At 37.9% G+C, this 20,887-nt stretch overlaps 1 protein-coding gene across 1 annotated transcript in view; it reads right to left on the reverse strand.

Annotated features, from left to right (window-relative positions):
• Nucleotides 1–2,261: 2,261 nt before the first annotated feature.
• Nucleotides 2,262–20,887, reverse strand: part of LOC131434641 (uncharacterized) — a 91,468-nt gene continuing 72,842 nt past the window's right edge. Inside the window, exons 3-11 of the mRNA XM_058601576.1 lie at nucleotides 18,841–19,262; nucleotides 4,608–6,366; nucleotides 4,316–4,547; nucleotides 4,138–4,260; nucleotides 3,799–4,085; nucleotides 3,594–3,735; nucleotides 3,247–3,533; nucleotides 3,099–3,190; nucleotides 2,262–3,038 (exon numbers count right to left, since the gene is read on the reverse strand). Of these exons, the coding sequence (XP_058457559.1) occupies nucleotides 2,557–3,038; nucleotides 3,099–3,190; nucleotides 3,247–3,533; nucleotides 3,594–3,735; nucleotides 3,799–4,085; nucleotides 4,138–4,260; nucleotides 4,316–4,547; nucleotides 4,608–6,366; nucleotides 18,841–18,985 (3,549 nt within the window). The 5' untranslated portion in view covers nucleotides 18,986–19,262 and the 3' untranslated portion in view covers nucleotides 2,262–2,556. The remainder of the gene's footprint in view (nucleotides 3,039–3,098; nucleotides 3,191–3,246; nucleotides 3,534–3,593; nucleotides 3,736–3,798; nucleotides 4,086–4,137; nucleotides 4,261–4,315; nucleotides 4,548–4,607; nucleotides 6,367–18,840; nucleotides 19,263–20,887) is intronic.

The following is a 20,887-nucleotide window of genomic DNA, read 5'->3' on the forward strand; positions in this document are numbered from 1 at the left end:
GTCTCGAAACATATTTTGTTTACAAAGGTAATTGTGACAGATATTGTCAAAAAACGGAATGTTTTGACATAAACTTCTGTGTAACTCTAAAAGTAAACATCCGATCTTAAAAACATTCAATAACGTTCAGGGTGACGAGGAGACCTTTCATTTCATGAAAATCGGTCCAGTCATCTCTGAGATATCGACCCGACCGAGTTTGAGCGAATACTATACCTGTTTTTATATTGATAAAATATGTAAAAATGCATCTTATATTGAACTTATTTAAATTTGTTTCATTCATAAATTTAATCTGTCCAGATTTTGTCGCGAGCAAGGGTTTTTTGAGAACAGAGCCAACGTAATATATTATTTTCCGAGAGGAAAGAAAATAATTGTTCATTGCCTTTCTCTTTCACCTCCGGAAACGTTCCCAAGGGCCTTTTTTTTATTTCTTGGAAGAAGATTAGTTCATTTTTTTTTTTGCTTAAGAGATTTTTAGCCGGAGGCTGGTTCGTCCCTTTTCTTGGGAGAGAGTTGTAGCTGAATAAAAACAACTACCTGGTCAATTCGTAATGCTGAACTGTGCATTTCCATGTAACGTAGTGCTAAAATTTGCACTTCCAAAATACTACCTTGATCAAAAAGCTCCCGGAATTTATTCAGAAAATTAAAAATACAAGATTATTCGTCAAAACCGATATTGTTCCCTTCAAAGTACTCCCCATCGACTGCAACACACTTGTGCCAGCGCTTTATCCAATCCTCGTAACATTTTTTATATTCAGTTTTCGGTATGGTCATCAGAGCCATCTGCGATTTTTCCTTAACCTTATCTCCGTTGCTGGAACGCGTTCCACGAAGCGGTTTCTTGAGTCGAACGAATAGGAAAAGTCGCAGGGAGCCAAATTAGGTAAATTCGGTTGTTGCTATATGATATTCGTTTCGTTTTTATCCAAATGTTCTCGGATAACGATGGCATTGTGTGACGGTGCGTTATCGTGGTTCAAGATCCACGAGTTGTTTGCCCAAAAATCTAGTCTTTTTCGGCGAAGTGCTTCACGCAATCGGTTCGTGCCAATGATAATCGACTGTTTTCTTCAGAATAACACTTTTCTAACATTTGCAATGTCATCGCATTATTGAAATCGTTTTTAACGCAAAATTGCAAACTCATTGTTGCAAATTGAATTCCTTTTTTGAAAATTGTACAAAATCGAGGACACGTACGATCGCGTAACTTTTAAACATGTCCAGGTATCAAGCTGAAAATCAACGACAGATGCGGCAACCTATAAATAATCTAATCGGGTGACTGAAAGCGCCACACGGTGGTGATTCCGGGAACTTTTTGATCAAGGTAGTTCGATACACTTAAAGGTATTTTTAGCATCTGCGCAGTAATAACAGAGGAAAAAGGCCGATCATCAAGTTTGAATATCAAATGGCTGTGACTTCTGGTTCAGGAGATATGATGGTATAAGTGACGTAACCGACAAAAAGCAATGCTTTCTTCGCGCTCAATTTTCTCGAAGATGCCTGAACCAATTTCAACAACCTTAGGCTCGTTTGAAAACTACTGTTGAGTCATTGATCAAGTTCGAAGATCAAATGTCTGACTCTTTTGCTTCTGGATATATAACGGTATAAGTGACGTCACCGACAAACCCCTGGCTTCCAGCGAGGAACGTTGTTTGAGTAGTGATGGATAACGAAACTGAAAGTTACATCCATTCGCTCGCTGGATAGTTGCTTTTATATGTGTGCGGTGTGTTGATACCGTATTCACTGCAGTATATTGAATACTAGTAGCAGTTTGTTTTGATTCTCCGGTTACTAGCAGACCAATTTAAAACTATCGGCGATATATTTTTTGGACCTAATTTGAAGCGCTTGTATCTTGGTGATTTGTTGATGGATTTGCCTTATTTAACTTCAATTGAGTGCTTCAATATGTTACGCATAAAAATGTTTTTAATTTGTCAATGGTTCGTGTGCATACTAAAATCTCCATTCACTTACAAACAAAACGGTGGCGTGCAAATGGATTGAGTATAAAGCTGTGTTATGATGATAATCATACATATATCATTTTCATTAAATGTGACTAAACACAATTATTATTTAACTCGTGTTAGTGTTAGCTCGAAACAACTAAATATCAGTTTTTTAGTTGAACCATAGCAAACCTAATAATTATGATACGAATGAAGTAGTGCGAACTGAGGATTGTCGGAATTTCGGATAGAAACAGGCCAAACAATGAAAGAACTCAAATATTTGATGGAATGTTTATGATTTTTTCCTGGATTGTGATTACGTTTTAGTGAATTTACTTCTTCTCAATTGAAATCTTTTCCAAAAACAAACAATCGTTAAAATGTAATGACAAGTTTACAATCTTACTCCAATACTAAAAAGCTAAAACTCCAAGAAATCCACAATTATTTTCGTGTGGCAAGCACAAATAAATAGAAAATTGATAAATCAAAGCAAGACTACAAGAGGTTACTGTTATTATTATCAGTGTTATTCCACACTTCTCTACATCATATCAATTCATGTGTGGTGAGGTTAGATTCTCCGCTGTTTCTGAAGCGTGTTAGTTCTCGAGCTACCGGATTGATTCGCCGCCAAGCTTGATCCATCCCTTGGCCTTCGTGGTAACGAGTGTGTCTGATGACCAGCTCCGACAGTTCTCGGATACCGGGAGTTGTCGAATGAAGAGCTCTTGTCCGAATCCAGATCGTCCTTCACACTTGCGTTATTGCGACGGCTTTTCGGTTTATTCCGATTCAGCGTTGATTGACTAGTCGATCGGTTCTTTAGCGGTCGCGGTAGGGTTGAGATCGGTTTCGTCACCGGTTGCTGTTGATCGTTATGATAGTTAATTTCGTATCCTTCGCGGATGTGTTTCGGTTTCCATGGTGCCAACACCGATATCGAACGGGAGATGGTTCGCGTCATTGGTTGAAGTTTTTTTGGGCTGTTCAGTGACTCCCGTGAATACGCCATCCGGTGAGCGTTTGCTATATGTGGATGGGGTATGTCACCAACTAAGAGGAAAGAGGAAAGTTTGTATTATTCGTACAATTGTGGATTATCATTGCATGGACCTGTTGTGGCGTGAAGAAATACAACGCTGCGCTGACTTTGTTGACTAGATTCACCCTCGGTACCGGAGCTGTCATGAACCCGATCGAATTCCCTATAGTGATAACAAAAAATATAGACTTAATCGAGAATTGGAATTTTTACAATTACCTGGTCAAGCTTCCTCTTCGTTCGAATGATCGCGCTGGTTTTTGGGGCCCTGTAGGTGGTTTGTTACTACGTTGTTCGTTCCTACTGCGGCTCGAGCGCTGGTAATGCTCTGATTCTGAGTGATCAACACTGTTCTCCCGTGATCGACTGTAACTTTTTCGACTAGTCGACCGTTCTGGAGTGTAATCCCGATTTATACTATGGACCCGCTTAGGCGGATAGGCAGGAGACGGTGATCTCATTCGATAGCTCGTCGTATCCTCGGAAATATCGTAGAGATCATTTCGCTGTAAATAAATACTATACTTGAACCAGGATGCTCAAAATCTACGTGTAAAGTTTGTAACCTTGGAATCCTTTTGACGATCGCCATGGTCCAAGTTCAACATAGACGTTGATCGATTCCGGTTCTCTCGAATCTTTGGTGTCGCTTCCAAATCGTAAGCACTTTGATATCGTTTGTCAACTTTCGACAACGAAGACTTCGAGCTGTTGAAGAATCAATTAACCAAATGTAGACATTTCTTCGAACTGATTTGGCTATGTACTTACCGACTAACTTTCTGTGGCACATGATCAACGTATTCCGAATCGGTATCCCCGAAAAATCGCAGACTTTTCTGCTGCTTGATACCACTGGATGATTTCGAATCGCTACCGACATGGGACTTGGCATCCGACTTTTTACGGGACAAACGATCAAACGACTTGAACCAATCGGATCGGGAGGATTTCGTTGCTTCGCTACCCTTTACTCCCTTGAAAGATAGCGACCGCTTCGTCGTCGATGGACTGGACTTGGGCGTTGACAGTCGACGACGATTGGCAATGTCGGACACCTGACGGAATTAATTATTAGTTAAACCAATTTCGAACTACTAAACTACTCACCTTTGAAAGATGTTGTTCCTCATATCGCGCCCGATCCTCACTGCGAATACTGCTTTGTCTGGAGCCTTTCTTATCCGTATCGCCTAATAATTTCTTTTTCGTAGAACTCATAAATTCTTTCACCTTGAATAATTATATCTAGTAGTTGTGGAAACAAGACCTATTGGTTAAGGCATACCTTTGCTAAACCTCCTGGTTTTTTCTCTTGCTTTAGTGACGATTTCAGTACCTTGGTGCGATCTACTGAGTATTCATCCAATCGTGGATCAAAACGGCTGCCATCGTCAATGCTTCGTTCCCTATAAGTGTACATCCTTCTCGGTTTCTGTAGACAGTTGTTGGTATGAACTCGTTCATTCCGAATGAAACTCTCACAAGCCAAAATATTCTGAGACAACGAATATTTTTTGCTGCAATTAAAAATAAAATTATTGTAACTCTTCATGACTCACGAGCATTATTCATCTAACCCCGTCGGAAACTCGTTGACGAATGAATCCTTTCTGAAGTCGTTCTCGATTCCAGAATCACCTTTATCTAAAAACTGCCTTGAGTATCCGATATCATTCAAATTGCGAGTAAAGTTTTGCACTTCCTTCCGTTCTACAGACCCCTCTCGATCGTACGTAGTTCTTGTCGTTCGAACGTCCTCCAGATTTTTGGTAGGGTACTTGAAGCGTTCCACAAATTCCTCTGTGTACGGTTTTCCGTCCCGATTTATTACTGTCTTGGTAACAAATGACTCAACATAACCATTCTTCGCATTCTTTCGTTCAATGGGTTCTTCTTTCACAGGATACGGTGAAACAGTTCTTCGTCGAATCGGGGACTCACTGCCCATCCGATCAGCGCTTCTCCTAAACGCACTCCTTTGATGACTTTCATATCGAGAACCACCCGATTCAACTCCAAATATTCGATCGGGTGAACGCTTATTCAACAGCTCCCTAGACCCAATTCGGTTTCGTATTCTGGATTCTAGAATTTCGCGTCGTTGACTGAGTTCGTGAAATTCTGGTAAATATTCTTTCCCATCTGCCTGACCTCGATAGTTGGCACTAAAACTATGATTGTACAGAGGACGCTCGGGTGGTGCATGTTTGACCGTCGGGGTAATATGATCTTCATCCGAATTCGTGATGGAATCAGTGGTCGTTGCTTTCAGATAGGTGGTTGAGAAACGTTTGCTATAGTCGATTCCAAGACCTTCGTCTTCATCGCTATTGTAAACTTTGAACTTCGTTCGAGGAAAATTATCCGTTTCGTCTAGCGTGTACTTGGGAAGTGGTGGGCTGGGACGTTTCATGGTGAGGTACTCCTTTGTGGTCATTCTGTCTTGATCGTAGAGACTAGATTTCGTTATGTCTTCTTCGTTAACGTTGGCCATATACTGATTGCGAACAGTGTGCTTTTCTTTGCCTTCATTACTACAAACAACCTGTGCATAAACAACAGGTTCACCAGGACGAGTGTAGGAAAATCCGTCGCGGACAATTTGCGCTGGAGGAGGTGATGTGTGACGTTCGCTGGAAAGCCGCTTTACAATGTTCTCCACTGTAACCCCCTTGGTGAGGTTCGGTTTCTCCGGTGGTAACTGAGAGCAGTGCAGTCTTTCTTGAGGTTTGGAGTTTTGGCGCAACAATGCTATCGTTTCCATTACTGGCTTTGAAGCGGTGTGAGCGGAGAAGTTGTCCGACACTGGCGTGTGAACACAATCGTTGATCTGCTGAGTATAAACTGTCAATGGATCCAATTTCTTTGTATATTCCGCCGGAGATGCTTCGATGATCGGTGTTAATGGATCATGTTTCAGCTCTTGAGTGTTTCGCCTGGGTGTTTTACGTACTCTCACCTGGCCTGGTTGACCAACATCACTTTTGCTACGACTGACCACAGTTCGTGACTTTTCGTTCGATGGCGGTGCTGCTCTATCTGACTTGCTTTTGTTGTTAAACAGATTGAGTAAGTTCTTCTGGGGTTTCTGAGACGATGCGTCACTGGAGCTTCGTGTAAGGGCAGCTTTAGCTCGAGATTTACGAGATGGGAGAGAATTAAATTGATTGTCCTTTCCTCGGATCTCTCCTTCACTTTGCGAACGGGCTCTGTCGATGCGATCCGCGTGTGCAAGAACAAATTCAGCTTCCTTCCGTAGTGCTTCTGCTGATAAGTTCTGTGCTTCCTTGCGAACGTTCGAATTTGAAGCGAAAGTTCGTGGCTCCGAACGTGATCCTGAAAATATAGAAATGTTAGAGTTATATCATCTATTCACAAACTGGAAACACACAACCCGATTAGGTCCAAAATGAGCCGCATAAATCATTTAATTATTATATGGTACTTGAGTGAGTGAAAAGCGGATTCACAGTTAAAAAGCTTCAGTTGAACTCAGTAACCCTTGATTATGTATGAAGTAAAACAAAGAAGATAATTTTTTTCGTGTAAGCTGCCGATAGAGCAGTAGCGCAAGGAAGTTCGGTGCGACGATTCTAAAGCGTGAATCTACATTTGGCAGAGCGACAACGTGGCCTAGAAAACTTCAGTTCCTGGGCTTCTGGGATCAAGATGACCATCATCCGGGAAGGTACGTGGGCATCAGGGAAGAAAGCCCTTCAGAAGAAGTCTCGGAAGGGGCACTGGCTACTATATCCGAATAATTATAGTCTCGTCCAGAATGCGGAAACTGCCTGGGACAGTTTGAAGGCAGCGTTCCAAGATAACGGATACATCAGGGTGTTTGGTTTACTCAGGCAATTGCCTGGAGTGAAACTGGTGAACATGGTAATGTCTGCAAGACCTGAACTGTCTCAAATTGGCTTTGAAGTGAACAATCGACAGATAGCCAAAATTTTACTAATAGGACTACTAAAGATGTATGACCCCATGATCATGGGTTTGGTAGTCACAGATATCCAATCACGAGCCGGTACCATCTGTGCGGATGACTGGATAATTGATTCCGGAACGTCATCACTTAGGTGCCGAGAAGAACGGATCTTAAAAGACGCACAGAAGGTGACTGACAGTGTCATAGTTGCGAATAGCATGGAAACATTTGCAGTTCTCGATGGAAATGTAACGATCGAAGCAGACGTTGGAGGTGAAACACAAATACTCGATGTTTCCGAATTCATTCAGAAAATCAATGAAAAAGATCGCTTGTATGCACAAAATTTTGTCGATCGTTGGAACCAAAATTCCTATTTTGAATTGACAATCAAGACAAGATTATTTCGGCAGGATTACGTTACATAATAGTCACTGTAACCTGGGGCAAAACGTAAAAAGTTTACCACACTTCAGCTGGAGTATCTCTGACATTCACTTCTACAATGTCTCGCCAGTGTCGTGTCAACTATCCAACATAAATTGAAAATACTTCGACAGCTGCACAACATCTTTGGGAAAGTTATTCGTCCTAACGAAACACCGGCAATAATCCCCCATCATTTTTTATACACTAAGGTCTCTTTTTACGCGGGGGATGTACCGTGTAAATCCGAGTAAAATAAAACCTCCAAACTAAAGAAAAAAATAGTTCTGATACCAAATATCTTAGAAATGCATTATAAGTCCAGATCTGGTGTCTCCATCGAATCTCGTACGTAGAAGTAGGGGAGAGAAATGTCAAATTCGTGAGCACCAAAATAGTAGCACTGCGCACCAATGCATAATAAAATTTCCGTTGTGTGACATAATCTCAAATAGTTCAAAATTCAACTTTTCTGAAATGTTTGGTATAAACGAGTATCAAAGAGGATAATTCATAAGACGCGTTTGCCTTTCTCGTATTTTGAAAGCTCATATCTCAGTGATCTGTGGAAGGATTTATATAATCTAACTACCATTAGAATCGACATTTTTCAACATAAACGTATATAGCAAAAGCATTGAAGAACGCGTTCTGAGGAAGAGAACAAAATATCTGCTGCTGTACAACAAATCGTTCGAGAAAAATGTTCCGAAAAGTGTTAAAAATCGTTGTGAGTTCCTCAATTTGGTCCTTCTGAATGCTAGAAACGAGTCCCTACAGCATATTGATAGTTTCTTTCAATAAATTATGCAAATCCGAAAAGAAATAATCGACATTAAAATATTGTATGCGGCTATTTTTATAGCCGTTAGGACCGCCCATTAGTGAAAAAGCTACAAACGAAATCACGTAAAAGTAAGCTACTAACAAAAATTGAATCAGTTTGGATTCTATCGCCAATGCGAGCAGATGTATTTTGTGCCGTATTGTATTTTGTGATGTACCAAATCAGCCGTTCTAATGGCTCTAAAAGTTTTCTGAAGAACTGTTAGGATTTGTTGTTCGCAAATCGAAAAACAATATCCTCAGTTTAGTGCAAATCTAGAACAGTTTGGTTAGATTTGTGCACTTTTCGCTGTGTGAAATTCACAGTAATCGAGATCAAGTGAAGCCTTCTTTGTTTTTGCGTAAAACGTGGAAAAGGGGAATGCTTGCATAATTCATACAATTGATCAACTAATTGATATTCAGAAGTGTTAAGGAACATGTCAGTTGATTTCGTATTCACGACATCCAGTTATGTCTCTGACATTACCCACCCGCCTTTTTTTTCTCTGAATTTCGGCAAAATAATTGACGAGATTTGCTACGCCGAGTACTCGGTAATCATCTCGGCAAAAGATAAAATTGCGGAGTCTCGAAAATCTCAAATTAGTAGTCATACTTACTGAATAGATCATACTGAAACTTTTTGTTCTAATGCACACCGGAAAGTTTCTCCGAAATATTTCGTCAGAAACTAACTGCGTAGTGCCAAACGAAAATAAAAAACGAAAATGACAGTTGTCTAGCCGAATTTCGGCAAAAACTAACACATAGTTCGAAATTTCGGCCTAGCCCTAGATTATGCGAAATGTCAGTAAAATGGTGCAATTTTCCGAAAAATCAGTAAATCCACCAAACGAATCTCGGAAAACATAATATTGATTACTGATCAGTGAAATTGTGTGTTGCCGTTCTGTTTCGGCATTTTACTTTACCGAGCTCGAGAATTGGGTTCAAGTGTGTGCATTCAATTATAAAGTTCCGCGGAATGAAATGCAAGATTGTTCGATATCATGCATATCTGAATTTGATTTGTTATTAATATGAAAACAAACATCGTCATAGTTATGACGCATACACACTAAAATTTTATTGCTGAATCTTGACAAAAAATATCTAGACACAATTTACAATTCGATCTCAGCATTTTTCCAAAATGAGTCCTGCGTGCGCTTCGCGCTTCGAAGTAGTTTTTTTTGTGATCGCACTCGAAAAGTCCCAAAATGACCCAAACTGCAGCAACGAAATACATGCAAAATTCGAAACAGTTTGTGAGTAAGTGGGTGAATCGTTTTGAAGAGGTGAAAAATGTCGACGACGGCAGCTTGGGTCGTTTTGGGACCTCCAGGTGCGAGCACAAAAAAACTGCTTCGAAGCGCGAAGCGTACGTGGTACTCATTTTGGAAAAATGCTGAGATCGAATTGTAAACAATAGTCAGCTGATTTATTCTCGCATTGCATGAAGGACACTACTGCCCTCTGTGTTAGAAAAAATCACATCATTCCAATTTACCGATCGCGAGTAATCGTGACCACGCTCATATGTAACAGACTGTAAAAGGTAACACACTGTTTGGAGTCTCGGCAAACGGATTTTCTGATTTCGGTATATTTTTTGTTTACTGACATATATTGTTCATATATTGTTTCATACTTCGGCAAAAAACGCGCTTTACCGTGATATCAGAATAATGCTTTAACGAATTTCGGAAGAAAGCATGTATTAACAAAGATAAACTCAAGATTACAATGTCCCATACGATTAATCGAAAAATATCGGACCATTGATCGTGAACCAGTGAACTTAGTAATAGTGTAAATTTGTTGACCCTTCGTTAATAAGCGTCGATAAACATTTGAAATTGACGATAAAATTCCATAGCAACAATACAAGTTTGGAAGGAAGTAAACATACCGCACAAAATATGTTGTAACATCCATTCACTCTAATGCTTCGCAAGATAAGAATATTGCAAACTGAACCGATTCTTAGCAATAATTTTAGTTGATTTTTGTTTTCCTGCAGCAAAATCCACTCGATATGCAGCGGAGAACTGCAATTTCTGTCATATTGCAACTTAACGTTAATTCTACATAAACAAACATTGTCATAGTTACGACGCATGTAGCGATTCGACGCTTGTTGTTTTGTTTCAAATAATAATTGAAGTACAACTGACGGTGAACCGAAATCGTCGAGGGGTCCTATTTGAATGGTACATGAGAAATCATAGACTATTCCATCTTGAGTTTATCTTTGGTATTAATCCACATGCTACAATCAGTAAAATGTTGCCATTTCATTATGCTGAGCTCGAGAATCTGTTTTAAGTGTGTATAGTGACTAAACATTTAGTGTTTCGGTTCAACTAGTCGTTGAACGGCAACTGACTGTAAACCGAGTGTATCGAGGGTTCCTTTTTGAATGGTACATAAAAAAATCATACATCATTCAATCTTGAGTTTATCTTTAGCAGAATAATCATCGTAGCTGTATTGCATCTACAGGGTCCGGCACTCGAAGTGTAACCAATTAAAAAGGCCATAAATTCAGTTTGGAAAATTACTTTTACTTAATTCAAAGTACAAAATGTGTAAAAATAATACAAAATTCAGAATCAATTCACTTTTGCTCGATATGACCACCTTTTGCCTTGACTTGATGATTTGAGAGAGCGAAAAAAGGATTCTGAACCCTTGATTATAAAGGATTCATAAAGTACATTCCAATTTGTTATACCGTTCTCACCAGACGTCTTTCTATTCTATCAGTTCCAATAACAAATAGCAATAATACCCACATACTGATAAAAGTTGTTACTCCGATCCTGCAGATCATAACAATTTACACATGAAATTTGTAGTTTCCAGTTTCCTCCACGATCCACCGTGTATAGATATACGGGCGACTGACGGTGCATCTGGAGCACCCTTCATCTGCCAATCGATCCGATGACAATGACAGTGACAATCCACAACTCCGAGATCCCAGTAAGTACTTGCGCTACAACCACTTGGCCGTAATTTACGAGCTAGGTGCCAGTAAAGCCTATTTGAACACCGTGTAGCAACCGCAAATCAACGCACTCTTAGCTGCAGGTTCGAGGTCTACCATTCATTGATGGGACCACTCTGACTGCCGCAATGGGGTATTATTTATGCTTCTGTGAGTACGCTACTCAAATAGACGATCCTCTAGCCGCTGCAACTTCTGTGATGGAGCGAGCTGCGCGCAAGTAAAGTAGCACTTGTTTGTTTTTCTTTTCTCCAACATCGAAAAGTTACCAACACAAATTGGTGCTACACTTCTGTCCACAACGCCCGCAAAACTCGATGCAATCGCGGAAAAAGTGCTGTTTATGTTTCGGAGAGTGTGCCATCCACCGTGGGAGGACGATGCCTACATATTCACTGGAGAGGTCGATCTGCCCCGCCAACATAAGTGGTGGCTGATGGCGCGGGCATAAATCAGTAAAGTGGTAGTTTCTTGACTGGGTGCGCGCCGTCAACTATGTTTAGGCAAAGCGAAGCATAGTTTTAAAACCCGGGCACCTCATTGCGCTGATCAGAAAGAAGGTGAAGAGAAGAAAAGCCTTTCTGGTTTTTCAACACTTCCCGACTTCGATGATAGTTCGGCTAATGGGATGGTATCAGCTTTCCGCTGACAGTAATAAATTGGATTAATGCAGAGTAAATGATCGATGTTCTGGGAGCCACATTGTTCAAATATAGTATTTTCCTAGTTCGACACGGAACGACCGAAATTAGCTCTGCGCCTAATTCGTATTACTGTTTTTGAATTAGTTGATTTTAACAACAAAATTTCCAAAATAACTATAAAATTAGTTAAAATTTAGAATTTACTGTGCTGGAAAAAACTCTTATTTTTAGAGAATGTGTTTAGTTGGCGAATATTCTGGACACAAACCAGCAATATTTCGATCCAACACGAAATTCTCATTGACAACTAATTTCGTTATTAAAATCAGAAACTTTGATTCTATTTATCTATCACCGTCATTACTGAAGGACAGTAGTGTCAAAGCAAAACAATCCATTAAAAAGCTAAAAGGGACAGTCTTGTTGAAACTGCTCGCAAATTGTTTAGATGTTTTTCGCATGTGTTACGATATATCCCTATATAAATTTCTAAACCGATATGTAAAAATGACGTAAACTGTTAGTGGAAAGTGTATTTATTCAGAATTCGTGCGCAGTTGAAGCGATTGTGGGTAATAATGTTTTTACGCGAAACAGTGAAGTGAGTTTCGAATGTTGCACTCTAATTGTATACGTCAAATGATGTTTTTTGTATCTTCTCATTCCGGGCTACGCCGTCCGGTGTACTACTTGTATTCGGTTTTGTTTTCCGAGTGCTCAAAGTTTTCAGTGAGAGAGTCGATTTCGCGAAGTCGAATGAAGAAAACAGCGATTTAGAAGTAAAATTTTTCAAGAAGAAGTTTATGCAAATATAGAAAAGATAACCGCGACTGAAATTTTTTTCGGTAGTGGTGTGCCATCTAGTGGCTAGTAGTCATTACGGTGTTAACGAGCGCCATATAGCTGCTAATTGCAGAAACCAATTCAACCATTTATGTTTGTTGAAAACAACGTTTTATTTCTCTAATTCAACTAAAAAATTAGTTGAATGGATATGAAGCGTGCCTTAGCTAAGAAATGACAGCACGTTTAATTGGTGAATTCAACTAAAAAAAATAGCCATTTCAACAAATATTTTATTATTATTAAGAGAATCAGAATTAAAAAATCTAAATTAGCAAAAGTAAGATTTTTTTAGTTGTCTCAAAAAATAACTAACTAAAATCAGAAAATCAACTAATTTTTTCGCCAAAATGCTAATTTCGGTCTTTCCGTGGATAACTGCGCGATATTGAACGAACATTAAAAATATGTGAGTGTTATTTACCATATACCTATCTCGGTGAAAATTTATTTCAGAGTAGACCGCCGAATAAAACATTAGAATGTGTTGGCATATTAACTGCACATTACTCATCCCCACCGTTTGTGAACATAGCGCAAGGTTGAAGTGAGGCAGTTTGGCATTTATCAAAATTCCACTCATCAAAGATAAAAGACTTCTCGTTACCGCATGGATGATTTTTTGAAGAATTCCATTCTTTAGAACAGTGGTTCCAAAATTTACTGGGTATATTTTGAATTGTGCTTCCCAGTAAGTTGAAAATTTTAAAAAATTTGAATGGATGGATTAATATGTAGCTTTATTGCAGTTAACTTGAACTTCAAATGTGAAATAGAGAAAAAAAAGGACGATTTTTCCAATTCTACAATATTAAAATAACATTAAAATAACATGTTAATTCAAGTTCCTATCTAGCAAACATTGATTAAGAAACCTATTCTTAATCCAACTAATGGTGTGATAATGTCATTCTCTTTCATCGATACAGTCTCATTGAAATATTTTGTGCCTTTCTAATTGGACTCATTTTTGACACCAATTTACTCATATTGATTCGGGTAGTTAACAAAATCATGCTTCAGCGCTTCGTCACATATTTCGAAACAGGTCTCAGACCAGGCAATAATATATTTGAACGTGATCATAGGTCACTATCTGAAATCATTATACAGAGAAAAAAAATATTTTGTCGATTACGTCACTTTAACGATTATATCTCCGAAACTTGAAATGTTAGCCATATGATTGTCGAAATCGATCCAGAACCCAAATTTAGTCTCGAACGAGCCTTGAATAATTGATATCGTTTAATCCATATGCAAAAAAGTTGAGTGGTAACGAGTTTTGACGTTTACGTCACTTTTGCCATCATACCACTGGAACCGTAAATGACAGCCATTAAAACTTCAAATCTGTTTAATGAACCAATAATATTTTTCACACGAAATTAAGTTCGTTGAAATCGGTTCAGCCATCATGCATAAAATGAGAGGAGAACAAAACCGCGTTCAGTTGGTTACGTCACTTATACCATTATACCTCCGAAATCTGAAATCACAGCCATTTGATCTTCGAACTCGACAATGACCCAATGGTAACTTTTCTGATAATATTGAGCGCGACAAAAAACGACGCGTTCTGTCAGTCATATTATTATATTTGTGGAACCAGCAGTCACAGCCATTTGATCTTTGAACTTGACCAATGGTCCGATAACAGCTTTAAACAAGCCTACAATTGTTGACCCCGCTCCAGCCATCTTTGAGAAAAATGAGCGCGAATAAAACAACGCGTTTTGTCGGTTACGTAACTTATACCGTTATACACATCTCCAGAACCAGAAGAGACAGACAGATTTTCCAACTTGATCAATTATTCAAAAGTACACGGAAAATAAAAACTACCTATTATTTGACTTCTTTTTACTTAAATTTAAGTTCTTTTGAATTTTTCCTTTCATTCGCTCCTTCAATTGTTGTCAGAATACAAAGAGCAAAACCACCCAACAGCGAAAGTTTCATTTAATAAACTAAAATTAAGTAAACCACACCAATTTGAAATTAAGTAAATACGACTCAACTGTAGAGTAAATATAACTCATATTTAAGTATTTTTTGCATGTGCCTTACGGAACTACCTAGAGCCACTTTACCTAAAATTAGGTTATTGAACGGAACCCCCAAATTGGGTGGAATGTACTTAAAATTAGGTTGTTTTGCGGTTCCGTGTTGCTTTCAAACGCGCCTCAAGTATTGTTATCAAAGCTAAAAAAAGCACTTTGTTTGATAGAGGTCAAATTTATTACATGTAGTTATTAATTTATTGTTATGATAACCTAGAGTGACTGTAATCAGAGTGGCGACAGCTGTTCGTTTGGAATGACAGCTACCAGTTCCAAACGAGCAAACGACCTGTCAATTCAATGTAAAGCTAATGGAATGTTTTGAATTGTTGCCAACATTACGGATGAGATGTCGTCACTCTGGTTATAGGCACTCTATGATAACCAAGTAACATGGATCAAAGAACGTGTATACTGACCCAAAAACGTCGTTCAAAATATCTCTGGTGCTTATAAACACAAATCTCTCGTGGTTATGTTTTCGGAATAGACTCGAAAACTGGAATAGCTCATAGAACCAACATTACTTTTCCTTCTTCGGAAGCAATATATAAATAACGTTCAGAATTGATGTGCTGCTAAAGTATGTATTTAAATTTTTAAACTCAACAGTAAATAATTATTATTATTTCGTACGCTACACAGTCTTTAATTTTCTGTTAATTAATCGGAAGGAAGTTTACAAAATCTCTATCTCTTAGATTTGTATTTTAAGGAAAAAAACGAACAGCGACATTCGTTTTATCAAAACGATTTTTGCAAAATTTATCAGCACAATTCATTTTGATTTATTCAATTTTCACACTTCTATAAAATCAATCCGAGCACGCACACAAATCCCAGTTTTTAAATTCGAAATCAAAAAGTTCATCAAATTAGCCTCACGGATTTAATTAGTTTTCTCTTCGTGTGTGTGGGTTTGTATGTGTGTTGTCAACAAAGAGATCGAGATCTCAGAGATGACAAGACCGATTTTGATCAAACCAGTCGCAAATGAAAAGTCTCCCCGTCACCCTGAACGATATTGAATGGTTTTGAGATCGAATGTTTACTTTTTGAGTCATACAAAGTTTTATGTCAAAATTTTCAGATTTTTGACAACATCTGTCACAATTGACCTTGAAAACAGAATATTATTCTAGACTTAGATTCCGCACGATAATAGCTATCCAACAAGCCATAGATTGTCAAAATTCGTCAATTTTTAACGGAGATATCGATAATATTGTGTAAGCGACTTTTCGCCTAATTCCAGTAGTAAGAGTTTTGAGCGCTAAATGACAAATTAATGTTTGGAAGCAACGTGGAACACGAGTTTTTATACAATTATTTCTAAGTACCAAAAAGACTGTGTACAGCATACTTTTTCATTAAATTTTGCCTCGGGCCGATTTTAGCACGGTTCGTTTTTGGCAACATAACTGTTCGAATATGACACATGTAAACCAGATGATGGCAGCATTTATGAGTTGAAAGCAATTCCATAATTATATTGATTTAAACTACTTACAGAAATAAATGCTGGAAGAACATAACACCCATATACCATTCGAATCAGTTCGTCGACATCAGCAAATGCGTGTGTGACAAATAATTTCACTCAATTTTCTCTGAGATGACTCAACCGTATTCTACGAACTCAGATTCATATGATAAATCGTATGCTCCCGAACAAGGTTCCTCAATTACGTTTGGATTCGACTTCTGGTTCCGGAACTACAGAATGATATGTGAAACGAAATTAAAATAGTGTTACTAATTTTTCTCGTAGATGGCTAAACCGATCTAAGATTCAAATGAATTCTAGGAACCATAAAAGATTAAAATGAAAGGTCTTAAGATCCCATAAAACATCTCGCTTTTTAGTCAGATCCACCTTCCGGTTTAGGGGATACAGAGTGATAAGTATAAAAATGTCCATTTCACATAAATTTATCAGGTTTATCGGGTTTGTAGATTTGGATAGTCAGTAACCAAATAAACTTATTTCAATTTTAGAGGTATTCAGTTTTCGATTCGATGGGTATCCAAAAATTTAAGCACTACGATTCTTCAAAGATGTCTACATTGACTTTCAAACATTTTGAATCTAATGTAAACAATACAGCTCCTCAGGTGAAATTAACTGACTTCGGCTACACCTATTTCCGAATTCCGTTTCCGAAAGTATTGGGATTAGAGAAGCTAAAAGAAGGCCAAAACGAATTTAATAAACAAAAATTCAAATTAAAATAAACTTACAAAATTGCTGAAAAATTAAAATGACGATACTAAAAAATCTTCAAAGTTGGGCTCAAAAACATTTCAATCTATTCGTCATACTAATTCATGAACATACGAATTATTTTGGTTTATGCTGGTCTTTGAATACCGTACCATAAATAATGACAAACACTCACTCAGCTCACTTCTACAACTCATGGAATGCTTAATCGATTGTCATACGTTCAGATTGAAAGGAATAATTTTAAGGTTCATACATTTTCTATTTTCGATTCGTGTTGCAGTTCCGAAATTTTAATATCAATTCATTTAAAATGACGGTCATTAAAATAATTTCATGAAAACTAAACACAACGAAGAGCATTCACGCGAAAAACACATGCTGATTGATAAAAAAAAGTATAATCTCACTGCTAGGTGGATTAAGCACGTTTTTCATAAGGTATTCAATGATCAAGTTTATATGTATTAGCCAGATCGGTCCTTCTATTCGTACCAAATAATTGATTTGTCATACTGAAGACTTGTGCCAAGTTTCATTTTAATTGGAATATTTGAACTCTGACACATTTCTGGAATTACTCAGCTGGGTTATGTTGTTTTCGCTTAATGCCAAACCTAATCCAGTTTCCACCGTAACTGCTGTCACCCCGTTTGAACCTAGTCTAAACCGAACAAGTTTTGTCCAATTGCGAAATAAAAATATTTTATTTTGCGTTTTGCCTAATGCTCTAAACCCACACAGTTCTCTAACCTGGTATTATTATTACGAATAAATCCAATAAATTTGAGAGCTTAGAATAGAATAGCCGTGACAGATCGAGGCGCACCTAGCCCAAAAAATAAACACATTCAAACCAAAGGAATTCAATTACTCATTTTGGCATAAATTCTCCACACTTCGCCCACATCGAAGTCGCAAATAGTTACTTCCGCTCCATGGCGGCTATTTCACGGAATTCGATCGGATTGGAACGCACCATCATGATCTTCCTACTTACAATAAGATCAAGATCACGCTGAGCAAAGTCATTCCTTGAAAATCGCCCCCGCTATCTGAGCCATGGAGCTATCGCGCATTTTAATGCCCTAACACTTTTTTTTATTACATCATAGACCCCAGAAGGAATCAGATCCTCACGATAGAGTTTGCACACTTGAACGCGTGCTAAGTTCGAGATAGGCCTACTGAGTTAGTGAATTGAAATTCCTTTTACCCGATGACATGTGTTGTTTGTTAAGTGCGATTCTCTACATTCTAGAGATGAATCCAACGAAAAGAACTAGAAAGAAAAAACAGACAAAACGGTACCACGAAAAGCATTGAGGGGCAAAGAAGTTTTATAGCGAGCTAAATTCTTGTTATGTAAATTTGCATCTTCTTTTGGGTGTGGGCAGCTCGCGTTCATACGTGGATGGAAGGAAGGTCGCGAAACCGAAGCGACACAAACGAAACAAATAGCTGTCTTATCTGGCACAGCTCCACGCATTTGAGCGCGAAGCCTCGACAGGGCCCGAATGACGTAAGGCGACACTGTTAATTGTCAACCGTCGTTAGTTCTAACAAATGAATCGGACGCTTCCGCGTATGCATACTGTGCCCACACATTGATTCTGTTCCGTAAGTTAGATTTTAGAACTGTTCGTGTCAGTGGAGTTATATCGTTTAGTAAAACAAATTCTAAGCTGGCATATCAACACCGGAAAAGCTGTCAACTCTTTGACTGTTAGAGTGTGTGTGTTGTGCGTTAAAACGTTTCTGCGATTCAGGTGCAGTCCGAAAAGCTTGTGCGTGAGTGTGTGTGTGTGTGTGTCTGGTAAACTAAAATTTTGACAAACCAATCCTTTTAACGTGCACGTCTCGATTGAAGGAAACACTGCGTGGTCCACTGTTACCGGAAGTGGTCAAATTATTGTTGTTGTTGTTGCTGCTGCTGCTGCTGTTGAAGTTCAGTATCTTATGAGGCGTGGCAACATCCGTCATTCTGAACCCGAAGCACTTACTGAATGTACTATTACTACTATTAAAGCTAGCACCTGCACGGACCACCGCATACTTCTACTCGTGTGCCTACTGGGGCTTATTCAGAATAGATTGAATGTATTCCGGAAGCATGGCAATCGAAAGACAACCTTATGTGATAGCAAATTTTCTACGGAAAGCACAACTTTACTTGACGATCAACGACAATTATGAGGACCAAACCAATATAATACGATCACCAGCTAAATACGTTAGTCAGTATATCCGCATCTGCAAACTAAGCAAAAAGAAACAATTTTGGAAGAATTTTTCAAACGTCTAAAGAGTTCAGAGGTGAAAAATGAAGATAACATGCATCACAATACAATATTTGGCTAGTAACACTCAGAGTCTTCGATATACATAAGAGTCACGTACAGAGAAAATATCTGAAACTGGTGCCCCTGCCACTGAATGATATTTTCGTTATTTGCTATTTTTGTGTACTTCAATTTTTTTCATTTTTTTGCACACACCCTCATCGATCCATGCTATTGAATTATTAAAACAAATTAATAATTGCATGTAGTAAGTTGGATTTGGATTCATATTAAACAAAATCGTGTGCTTCGGACAATTTCAATTATTCAAATTCTTGACCTTATTAACAATACTTTATCTTAAAACTTTCAGCAAAAAAGTAATATTTATTTAATTTTATCGATTAGTGCCACTTGGATGGCTAGATTTATTTTTTTTGGGCTCACTCTGTACGCGACTCTTTTCATAGCAAGGACTCTGGTAACACAGTCAGATCGCATTTCTTTCTATAGTGTGTATAAACAATTTGAGGCTGATGCAAAGCTCCTGTTTAATATTATTGTTTCTGAAGCCACAAAATGAATGCATTGAAATGCTTATACCTGAAAGTTCGGTAAAAAATTTATTGAAATTCATTAAAAATGTTACTGAAAAGCTTAGAATTACGAGGGCTGCGCGTCGATGACGGAAACAGAACTGTAGATACTACATTTTTCTAGGTTTATCCGAATCTGTTCTTACACACGCTAGAAATAGTTACCATCAATGGTCATGAGTGCTTTCTACTTTTATTTTGAATAATTATTTAGTCCAAATGAAAAATTGGAGTAACTAATGCTCATCATGTGTAATTTCAGCGCTGAATTTGAGAATTTTTTTAGTCTGAACACCAAAAATTAAAGTTTTTTTTCAAGGTTGTTCCACGTTTTCTGTATATATGTAGGGCCTTACTCATTTTTAAGTAACTTTTTCTAAGCGTGCAAGCTAGTAGTTGTTATACAATTATCAGTGCTTGTTTATCTGAAGCAGTCATAACTGGCAAAATGTTGCTTAATGTAATTTGTGTATTAAGTACATTTTATTTGGTACGTATGCCATAGATCTGTGTATTCATATATGCAGTGCACCGAGTTTATCAAAGTGGATTGCACGATTGAGATTCAAACAATCTCTTTTCACAATAATTTATTCTCAAATGAATGTTAAGCCTGACATCTTGGATGAAATATAAGTTTTGATCAATTTTTCACCAACGTTTGATGGAAAATTGCTTACATTTTATGAATGTAGATTTTAATTCCCTAATAAAAAAGTTAGCAACACTGCTTCAATGCATTTGTATTAGATTGCGCTACACAAAATAAACAAAACTAAATATTTTCTGTTACAAAAGCAGTTTGCCGGAAAATAAATAGTTTTACGACAACATTCCATATCAATTGCCTTTCGCGTGTTAAATTCAAGGTTCGTTTTTTGCCGGATTACTAATAGAAGGTACGAAAATCTTTATATTGAAATAATTTCTGCAAGAGGAAATCCATATAGGAATGTGTTTGTTACTAATCAAATGTGTCAGTGGAAGTAAGCTGAAACTGAAATAAT

Source organism: Malaya genurostris, chromosome 3, assembly GCF_030247185.1.
Source record: "Malaya genurostris strain Urasoe2022 chromosome 3, Malgen_1.1, whole genome shotgun sequence".
Lineage (NCBI taxonomy): Eukaryota > Metazoa > Arthropoda > Insecta > Diptera > Culicidae > Malaya > Malaya genurostris.